Source organism: Sciurus carolinensis, chromosome 1 (assembly GCF_902686445.1).
Source record: "Sciurus carolinensis chromosome 1, mSciCar1.2, whole genome shotgun sequence".
Taxonomy (NCBI): Eukaryota; Metazoa; Chordata; class Mammalia; order Rodentia; family Sciuridae; genus Sciurus; species Sciurus carolinensis.
In genome coordinates this window covers 67,862,145-67,873,296 of record NC_062213.1, presented here as the reverse complement: position 1 = coordinate 67,873,296, position 11,152 = coordinate 67,862,145, and the positions used below count along the sequence as shown (strand labels likewise).

Genomic DNA, 11,152 nt, shown 5'->3' with positions numbered 1-11,152 from the left:
TTTACAAGGGGCTATTTTCCTACCAGTGGTGGTTGAACTCTCCCTAGCCTATCACTCACGGCCTCCAGGTTGGGGGCAGGAAGACTTGGTTATGCAGTCACTGCCACCCAAAAGCTAGAAGAGCAACTCTAGAAGGCAATAGAGGCATCTGCTGCCTCCTTAGCATCCCTACAAAGACAAATTACATCTATTGCCCAACTTTTCTTGCAGAACCGTCAAGCACTAGATCTCCTGATTGCAGACAAAGGGGGTACATGTTTGTTCCTAAAAGAACAATGCTGCTACTACATCAGTGAAACTGGGCTAGTCAAGAAAAACTTCGAAACTCTCAGGCATCTGAGTGAAAGGCTGAAGCAACAACAATCAAATGAACCTTGGCCAGGGTGGCTAAACTCCACTTTTGTCACCTGGCTGACCCCTATCCTTTACTCTCATATTAGTGATAGGATTCCTACTAATGATTGCTCCCTGTCTTCTCAGGTTCATCTGGAATCACATGAGCAAGGTTGCCAGAGAAACATACAACCAAATGCTCTTGCACCCAAACATCTGCCTGCCTACCATACCCACATCTGAGCCTTCTTCCCATAACACCCCCTAATAAGCAGGAAGTAGCCAGATGGACTACGGTGCCCTAAATCATAAAAAAAATGTTAAGGAGGTCTAAGCAGCTGTATGAGGGAGGGGCATCAGGCAGCTCTCGAACTCCAAAGAACAACCAATCAGACGCCAGCAGATGAACCCTAAAGGCACCTCACACCCACTTGTCACTCAGCAGGACCCCCCCCCCCCAGTCAATTCTGGACTATAAAGACAACAGCCAGTTGAAGCCATGCGAGGATTTCCCTGCCCTCTACCCTGGCCTTCACCCTGGACTGGTGAATCTTGTCCGAGAGCCAAACCCAATAAAGCCTTGTTCAACTGCTTTTGGTCTGACTCCTAACTCATCACCTGCATCTGACCTTACAAACTTCAACAGAGAACATGTGGAATGTAGCCTTTATATCCCTCTTTAAAAGCCCCCTATTTCTGCTGATGGGCAGAATCACAGTCTTTGGGACAGGAGTCCCCTGTTTCTCCTTTGGTAGCAAAGAGATAAATTTTTTTCCTTTTTCTCATAAATTGTGTCCTCATTATTGGGTTGGCATTAGGGACAAGGATCAAGATTTTGGCAACAGGATGACCTCAATTACTTCCCATGGAAACTGATCCAATCCTCCATTCTTTGACTACCACTCTCCCCCAATGCAATGGAGTAAGTTAACTGTACCAAGTAATACTAGCAGTGGAGGAACCAACTGTAGGGCTTGGATAACAGTTTTATTGTGATTTAATTCACTTATTATACAGTTGACCCATTTAAACTGTTTAATTTTACAGGCAGGGTGGCGTGCCTCTAGTATCAGCTACTCAGGAGGCTGAGGCAAGAGGATCTCTTGAGCCCAGAAGTTTCGGGTCAGCTGGCAACACAGACACCATCTCAAAAGACAAGCTGTATAATTGACTGAGTGTAAAACCTGGGTTCAATCTTATCACCAAAAAAAGAAAAGAAACTCCGAACAAATAGAAAAAATCAATCTTTTTTATTCAGTGGAATATTTTTCAGGCATTAAAACTCAGTAAATTCTTATTTTACAACATGAAGACACTTTGCAAAGTGAAATTAAGCCTATAACAGTCCCTTATGGACCTATTGAAATGTTTTCCAACGTGACTGTGCCATTTTGCATTCCAGCTGAAAAATTTTTAAGTTTTTTAAAACACACCAACATCTTTGGACTGTAGTAACAACAAAACCAAATGTAGCCAGGTCTCTTTGCCTTGCAGAGGGAGCAAGAGTGAGGAAATTAATACTGTGGGGAAGGGGCGGGACCTGCTCCTGAGGTCCGCTGTCCCGGCAGCCCCTGCGTACCACCAACGGTCAGTGGGGAGTTCACGCATGCGCGGTAGCGGCCACCCCCCGCCCCGCCGGCACCCCAGGGCTGGCGCGAACTACCTGGGCTGAGCGGCTTCCGGGGCAGTTCTAGGGCTGTGGTTGGGAGGGGTTCGCGATCCCCGCCAGTGAGTCAGGGTTCGCTTCTGCTTGGGTTTTGTGAGGCGCTTCCTGCCGCCGTCTTCTCACCAGTTCATCCTTGGCGCTGAGGGGATGAGGAGAGAAGACTCGATCTGCACCTATTCACGTGAACCAATAGTTGGGTTTTTAGACCGTGGGAAGACTTAGAGAATTGGAATTTTATCCCTGATGGCTTATTTAATGCTTTCCCATAGGCGTGCATGTCTTCTCCTCTACTTAAGTCACCCCCAGGGTACACATGATACCCAGACTTCAGCTCCAGCTCTTTTGGGAATTCCAGGTCCTGATTTAGGTCCCCCTCGGGTTTATATCTAGGCGTCCCAAGAGCCCCTCAGAGTCAGGATATCTCAAATGAACTTTTCCTTATTGTTTCCTTGTGTTTCTTCCTGGGTTCATATTTCCATTAGAGGAGTTGCACCCATTCACCCCTATTTAAAACTCGTTTACCTTCTGACACCTTTCCCCCTACATTTTATGGAGTGTTTATCAAATCCAGCATGGAATCTTTAAAATTCTAGAATTCTTCACATTTTGTTTTTAAGGACATAGGTTGGTCCATATATTCTTAAGAATATTACAATAGCTAAAAACTGATAATTGACTTTTCCAACTCATTTTCCACGTTGGCAGCAGAAGCTGATTAAGAAATCATAATTTCCCTCTACTTTAAATTTCCTCGTAAGCTTCTTTTTGCTTATATAATCATTTTGAACTTTACCATTTCATTATCAATTGCTTCCCTTCCTTCAACTTCAGAAACCTAGTTTTTTTTTGTTTTTTCGGGAGTGTACCAGTGATTGAACTCAGGGGCACTCAACCACTGAACCATATCCCCAGCCCTATTTTGCATTTTATTTAGAGACAAGGTCATACTGAGTTGGTTAGCACCTCACTTTTGCTGAGACTGGTTTTGAACTCCAGATCCTCCTGCCTAGGCCCCCCAAGCCCCTGGGATTGCAGGTGTGTGCCAGTGCCGGCAAACCTGATGTTATAATAAAGCAAAGATGTGATTGATGTACTGAGCAAACTTTAAGATGATTGTACTTATGGCCACAAAGAAATATACTCTGACGTTTCACTTCTATGTGATAGTTTCACTTTTCACTGGAAAGTAGCCTGAACTCCAGGTAGTAGGGATGTGGATCCAATAGTATGTAACTCATAATGGAGGTTGGGGATCTTAACTTCTATCTGGGGAAAATTTCTCTTCCTTTTGTTTACCTCTCCTGCAATTCATCTCCCAAATGGGATCAAACCCAGGGCCTTGGGCTTGCAAGGCAAGCACTCTACTGACTGAGTTATCTCCCCAGCCGCCAAATGTCACCTTTAAAGTAGAATTCATAGCTGCTTCTCTGTGACTGTCTTCTTACTATCTTCAATCAAAATGTACTAAAACAATAGAAAATGTTGACTCATACACAAGGATGACCCCAAATTTTGTGAACATACTTGTTCTTTTCACACTCCCTAATACATTCATACTTTCCAGTGAAAAGTGAAACTATCACATAGAAGTGAAACGTCAGAGTATATTTCTTTGTGTCATGTAATTGTTTCCATATCATTATTCCCTTATTGTACTCTTTCTGAAAGATAGGTACCACATTTTACTCATATTTGTATTTCTAGTGTCTAGTATAGGTTAGCCAATAAATAGTAAATGCCAAATAAATAATTGAAAATAAATGGATAAATGTATTACTCATTATTTCTGACTTCTCTAAACCGGCAACTTCTCAAAGGCAGGATCCAATCTTAATCCTTATTCCTAATACATATTATAATTACTGTATTGGCATATATTGTTTTCTGTCTTTTTCATATTTTACCCTCTACTTATTACTACAGTTTAATGTTTTACATGTTGAATACTGAATACAAGATTTTACTGAAGAAAGTCTTAATCATTTAATACAATTCCTTCATTTTCTAGGTAAAGATACTAAGCCGGTCAGGTGATTTTCCCATCTAAACAAATGCTGAGTCAAGAACTAATTTCTCAAATTTACTAGGTTAGTACTCATTCTACTCTTTGTTATTTAGATTCAATTATGAAACAACTTTTACTACTTTTATTTTTTAAACAATGACTATAAGAAGAAATTCACCATCCAATATTGTTTATTTCAACAATCATTTTTGGAGTACATGTAGGTCGGGATTGGAACCGATATATGAGAAAAAACAAACTACTGAGGCAGAGGGCAGCGCGCCAAAAAAAGACCAATCAAACGGGCAGAAAAACTCTACTGACCCTTACTGTTCACCCTCAGCAGGACCCCCCTGCCTATTCCCACCTATAAAGAACACCCCCCCACCCCATCCCCCGCAGCCGGGGCCATATGCGATTTTCTCAGGCTCCCCACTCTGACCATACCGCGGGGCTGGGAATTCTGCCCCCCAACCCCAACACCCCAGCCAAATTCCAATAAAGCTTGCTTCCGCCACTTTTCTGCTTGCTTTTATTTGGCCACTAACCCTGCCCCCGAGCTTACAGTACCTACTCTGTAAAGACATTTGGGACTCTTGATCATAAGTTTATTACCTTGTGAAGGATAATGAGTGTTGATTGAAATGTTATTTGGGGGCTAGTGGTGTAGCTGAGTAGTAGAGTACAAGATTAGTGCATGTGAGACTCTGGGTTCAATCCCTAGGACTTCCTTCCCCCTGCCCAAAATAAAAAGTTAACAAAAGAAAACAAGGTTTTGTTTCCTTTTATATAGGAATTTTTTAGAGTTGGAATATGTGCCTAGTTTTATTTTACTCTCAATTTTAATAGTTTGTAAAGTTTTATTAGAGATATTCAAAAGTAAAATTTATTTTATCTCTAGGTTTTCTCAGCTTTTCTGACCATCTGTAATCATTATCAGTAGCTAGTGGTTTACTCCTTAAGTAGTAAAGAAGAAACATTAACTAGGAGAAAATGTCAAATCTAAAAATGAAAGAGGCAGCCCTTATCTATCTTGACAGAAGTGGAGGTCTCCAAAAGTTTATAGATGATTGCAAGCACTATAATGGTATGTTCAACAAAGACGATTTATGTTAGAAATTTTCAAATATATTTCTACATATAACTATCCAGACTTAGACGTTTGTGTATTTTCACAGATTCAAAACAAAGTTGTGCTGTCTATCGATTCAATATTTTAATAAATCCTTCTGATGTCGTTGAATTATATGCTGAACTTGGAAATCACATTTTACACTACCCATTAAAAGCTGCTCAAGTTTTTCAATCAGTAAGTTAAAGAAAGAAAGACTTTTATGCCAATACTTTTATTTTCAGTAATCTGTATGTTTGTTTGAAATCACAGGTTTGTTTTATTGCTGTTAAGACTCTCTCATTAATTGGACAATTACAGACTGAAACTCAAGTAAGTTTTAATTAACTTTAATAAAGAAAACTCATGGGCACACTTTCAAGATGACTTGTTAATTTTATATTTTTATATGCATACTTTTTGTTAAAAGGTATAATACATTCTCAAAGTTCAATAAAATCTTAAATATGCATCATTATTTCCTATGTTATCACTTATACAATTAAACATTTTTATAATAAATCATTTCAAACATACCCAAAAGGAAAGAATTAGTGAACTCTCTTATATCTGTTGCTCAAATTCAGTGTTAAAATATTTTGTCATATGGCAACTTTTTTTTTTTTTTTTTTGTACGGGACTAAACCTAGGGACTCTTTACCACTGAGCTACATCCCCAGCCCTTTTTATTTTTTATTTTGAAACAGTCTCACTAAGTTGCTTAGGACCTTGCTAAATTGCTGAGACTGGCCTTGAACTTGCAGTCTTCCAGCTTCAGCTCCCAAATTGACTTTATTACAGGCATATACCACTGTGTCTGCAGCATCTGTTTTTATCCAAAATATTTTAAAGCAAATTCCAGATGTTCTATTATTTTACCCCTACATACTTCAGTATCGACTTCGAAGTATTATGGACTTTTTTCCTACATAACTGCAATGCCATCATCACCCCTTTCAAAAGTAATAATAATTCTTTGATATCATCCAATATCCAGTCTGTACTTAAATTTGCCCAATATTACCCTAGCGTCATTCAGTTAGTTTGTTCAAATCAGTATCAAAACAAGGTTCATACATTATTATTGGTTTTTATATCCCACTAAGTATCTAGAGACATTCCCTTTCCTTCCCTTTTTGAAGAAATGAGTTAATTTGTCTTATGAAATGTTACATAATCTGGATTTATCTGATTTTTTTTAATGTTCTAAAAATCTTTAATTTTTATAAAGCAGGTTCATAAAGAACACTTTATAAGAAGAGTAATCAAGGTGAAAATTGCTTGAAACAAATTATTAGGAAACTTGTTCAGGGATGCACAGTGTATATAAAAATGAGTTTTACTATTCTTTAATAGTGTTGTTTGCTCATATATCAAATACATATTAAATCCATGAAGTACAAGAGTTTAATCTACATCTGTTGGTTACTTTGCTTTTTCACTTAAAGGCAAAATGAAAACTCTTGAAATATACTTTCCATCATAAAAGAATCAAAGAATAGCTGTAATTCTAAAATACCATCACTATAACACAGACTATACTGAAGCATGATAAATATCTTCTGTACTCATTCTGAAGTGCTGTCATTGAAATTAATTACAAATGTTTATTCTGAAAGATGTTGCTTTGATTTTTTTAAAATTAAACTTATGGAATATCTAGAAAGTAAGTTGAATTAGAACCTGGTGACAATGTATAATATTCCTGAAAAATAATTTTGAATAACAAAAAAGCTATGGTTTTACTATAAATTAGGAGTTTTAAAATCATCTTCCTTTAGTGCTTTCAACTGTCACATGGTCATAAATTGAAAACTCAATTAATTTCAAATAATCACACATACTATTTAGGTAGACTCTCATTTGTCAGTACTTTCAATGTTGAATATATTGAATTATAACAAATAGACAACTATAACAAGATGCAGTCCCTCTGATTCATGAACAGCACACAATCTTACAATAAACCGAGTTTAGATTCCACCATCGAATGTGGTTCGCCTGTTAGTTCACTTTGAGATGAATCATTAAGCATATCTTCAAATCCAATAGTCTCATCATTACCCCTCAAAATATCCAGGGACAGGTTTGAGCTTGAAAGAAATGGAAGACACTGAACCTACTGCACTGCCTTAAATTCCATTTGTAATTTTAGAGGAGCAAATTGAATGTTTCTCAGTGTGGAAAAATTCATTTTATCTTAGTTGAGCTAGAGTTTTTTTTTTCTGATAATTAAAGAGGATGACTGGGCAAAAGTTCATTTTTCACACAAGAAAAACCTTTCCAAAGAAGATCATGACTTTCAAAAGACCCACTTACTGAAAGTTTCGAAACTGGAATACTGTCTTTTAGTTGAGATCCAAGTCCTATGGCATTACTTTCTTGTGGTACTTTTTCTCCTATATCTTATGTATCTAAAATAGAATTTTGCTTTAAGGGTTTAGATTCAGATTCATATAACTTTAATATAGCATCATACATTCCATATTGCGCTTTATCAGGAGCATATAAAGTTGTCCCACTTTTGGCAATGTCACAATGGATCGGTGGCGATGTTATTTGGATCCCTCCATTGCAGACTTTCCTGTTAACATTCACCTAATGGTTTTAAAATACTTAGAAGCCATCATTTCACATGAATTTGCAAAAAAAAAAAAAAAAGCGATTTTTCTAATTTTAGCATTTTTCTGAAATTATTCAACAAAAGAAATTTTATTTTATCAAACTATTTGATTATTCTAAAACATGATTTGTACAGGAAAAGTGAGATATATGTCTGATTCTTTATAAAGTTTCAGAGGGTAATGAGTTGAATTCAGCCTCCAATTATGACCAATATTGTTTTTTCTTTGTTTAAATATGAGAAACTCATGAATTTTTAATATATTTCATATGTTTTAATGAATCTGTTATCATTTTGATTCTTACACTATCATACCTTTAATCTTTAGGAGTTCCTTCAAGTTTGCTCCTATGTTCTTTTGACACATACCATTAATATTTTTTATGACTCCCTTCATTTCTGGCATAAGATGCACCAACTCCAACTGGTATATTTTCTGTCCCAGACCTGGAATCAACCATCTCCCTTAAAGAGCCCTGGTTCCTTTAAGTGAGAAACAACATTTAGTGATCACATTTTGGGCACTAGTAGTGTTCTTTGCTATTGGATTAACATTATTTTAAAATTCTTTTTCAGTGGACACAGGAAATGTATATTCTTAAGGAGAAAAAATGAGTTTATCATATTTTCAATTAAAATATTAGGTTATAAGATTTTTCTTTCTATAATTTTGACTCTCTTTACTCTCAGGCAAAATTTTGGTTCCTGGGCTGGGGGGTGTAGCTCAGTGGTAGAGCACTTACCTAGCATGTGAAAGGCACTGAGTTTGATCCTCAGCACTGCATAAAAGTAAATAAATAAAATAAAGGTATTGTGTTCATCTACAACTAAAAATAAAAATTTTTTAAAATTTTTTGGTTCCTAACACTAACAAATCTCTTACTTGTCTTACTTTGAAATGTACTTATTATGTCATAATGCAAGTTCAATTGAATCTGTAATTTTTATTAATAATATTCTTTTGTTCTTATCAGATTAATATAGTGCTGAAATTAACACACTTACCTTTCCTGCCAAGTTATTGTCTTGATCTTTGTGAGTTTCCACTTGATTATACATCTCAGAGATTTTATATGATGCAAGGAATTGTGATTGCAATAACAACTGTAACCAAGTATACCCAAGGTGCAAGATTCCTTTGTTCAGATGAAACCTGTCCTTTTTCAAAAGGTAAATATTAAAATGAAAAGTTGAAAGATTAAACAATTTATTTTTATTCTTTAATCTTAACATTTATAATCATTTACAAAGTAGACTAAATGGGAAAAATAGGTATCTCCTAATGTTTATAAGTTTAATTTGCATAATCTTCAATAGAAATTGTGTTTAGCGTCAGTATTACCAGTGTCAGCACAGTGTTGGGCCAGAAACAGCCATGCAGTGAACAATTAGTCTACTCTGAATCTGAGTGCAAACTGAATTAAATATCCCTTAATTAGACCAATATTGATCAAAATTAGGTAAATTTGGAAGCAAGTTTAGTTTACCACTGTTTTCTTTCAGGATTTCAATATATAAGAGTACATGTGCCTGGTGCTACAGAATCTGCAACAGTAAGAAATGACTTTTTGTGTAATCTATGTTCATCTTCACTCCAAGAAGACAGAAAATTTAGAGTGCTTGGTGGTAAAAATGCACTTACATTTTGTAATTATAATTTTCAAAATATTGAGTGATATAGGTGTTGGGAATTTAGCTCAGTGGCAGAGCTTTATGGTAGAGCTAGCATGTGCAAGGTCCTGAGTTCTATCCTTGACCATGAAAAAAAATTTTTCTGATATTTTAATGTAAAAACTAACCTGAATATATAGTCTAATAATTAATTTGTTTTGTTCTTTGCCTAAAGATAAACAGGTAGTTGAAATAATTACTACAAAAGCACTTCATGCTTTTCAAGGACATTCAAAAGCCCAGTCATTTAGGTTTCAATCACTTACAATTTTCCTAAGAGGTATGTAAATTCTATTTGAACTCAAATTTCTATAAAATGTGGACTTGACTAGTGTATGCTTATATGTACTTCTGTGGCTTAAAAATTGTCATCTTGTCTGACATAGTGGTATACACCTATAATTTCAGCAACTCGTGGGGCTGAGACAGGAAGATTGCAAGTCCGAGGTCAGCCCAGGCAACTTAGTGAGACCATGTCTCAAAATAAAAAATAAAAAGGGCTGGGGAATGCCCTCAGTGGTTCAGTGCCCTGGGGTTCAATTCTCAGTATCCCCCACCCACACACCTGCACACAAATTGTCATCTTTCTTCTTGAGAATTTTTTTAAAGAGTCTCATTTAGTTAATGTATCAATTGTTCATTCAGGCATACAACATTCACTTAAAAATATATTAGCGGGACTGGGATTGTGGCTCAGTGGCAGAGCGCTTGCCTAGCATGTGTGAGGCACTGGGTTCAATTCTCAGCACCACATATAAATAAATGAATAAAAATAAAGGTCTATCAACATCTAAGAAAGTATTTCAAAAAAAAGATATATATATATATTAGCATCTGCAGTGTCCCAAATGTTATACTAAGTCCCAGGGTCACAGTCATTTTAAGATAATGATCTTCCATTATTCTATGTGTATATGTCTTATGTTAATGTTGGGGTTATTGTTTTAGAATGTAAGTTTCATGAAAATAGATACGACTTTTGTTTCTTATTTTGCATAGTAAAAACTCAATAAGTATTTGTTAAATAAATGAATAAGCATTCACAAATGACTAACTGCATCAATAAGTACCCATGAGAAGACAGTCTGCCACAAAGGAGAAAATCATTATTAAGGAATCATTAAGTCTTCATTCAGAAGCCAAAATTGAAAATAAGAATGGGGCTCTACCTTTTCTTCTGGCTAAAATTGGAGAATTTAAACTGTTCAGAAAGAGAAATCTTGGTAAACCATATACAGGAAACACGGGAATTAGAAGAGTTGGGATTCAAACAAGAACTCTTTTCCCCATGATCTGAGAAGGATGAAAGCCCAGATGATAATAAATAATTTTTATAGGGGCTGGGGAGATAGCTCAGTTGGTAGAGTGCTTGCCTTGCAAGCACAAGGCCCTGGGTTCAATCCCCAGCACCACAAAAATAAATAAATAAATAAATAAATAAATAATAATAATAATTTTTATATAGCAATTACTGTGTGCCAGGCATTCTTACATATACTAACTTATTTAGTCAGAGCACCCTATAAGTAGATTCTATTATTACCTCTGTTTTATAATGTGGATGCTGAGGCACAGAATGGTACAGTAACTTATCCAAGGTCGCACAGCTAGTAAATTGCAAGCCAAGATTCAGAATCATGCAATTGGTCTCAAAGTCTGTGTTGTTGTTATTTTAATTTTTTTTTTTTAATATTTTTTTTTAGTTGTAGGTGGACCTTTATTTTTATTTATCTGTATGTGGTG

General features: G+C 36.1%; 1 protein-coding gene and 1 pseudogene across 1 annotated transcript in view; one reads left to right on the top strand and one right to left on the bottom strand.

The window, feature by feature from the left end:
• The first annotated feature begins 3,002 nt into the window (after window positions 1-3,002).
• Mcmdc2 (minichromosome maintenance domain containing 2) overlaps window positions 3,003-11,152 on the top strand; it is a 29,604-nt gene continuing 21,454 nt past the window's right edge. The window contains exons 1-8 of the mRNA XM_047558869.1: window positions 3,003-3,034; window positions 4,008-4,086; window positions 4,906-5,091; window positions 5,183-5,313; window positions 5,389-5,448; window positions 8,713-8,908; window positions 9,242-9,364; window positions 9,585-9,689. Coding sequence (XP_047414825.1) covers window positions 4,998-5,091; window positions 5,183-5,313; window positions 5,389-5,448; window positions 8,713-8,908; window positions 9,242-9,364; window positions 9,585-9,689 — 709 coding nt within the window. The 5' untranslated portion in view covers window positions 3,003-3,034; window positions 4,008-4,086; window positions 4,906-4,997. The remainder of the gene's footprint in view (window positions 3,035-4,007; window positions 4,087-4,905; window positions 5,092-5,182; window positions 5,314-5,388; window positions 5,449-8,712; window positions 8,909-9,241; window positions 9,365-9,584; window positions 9,690-11,152) is intronic.
• Window positions 5,208-7,601, bottom strand: LOC124988319 (proteasome maturation protein-like; annotated as a pseudogene).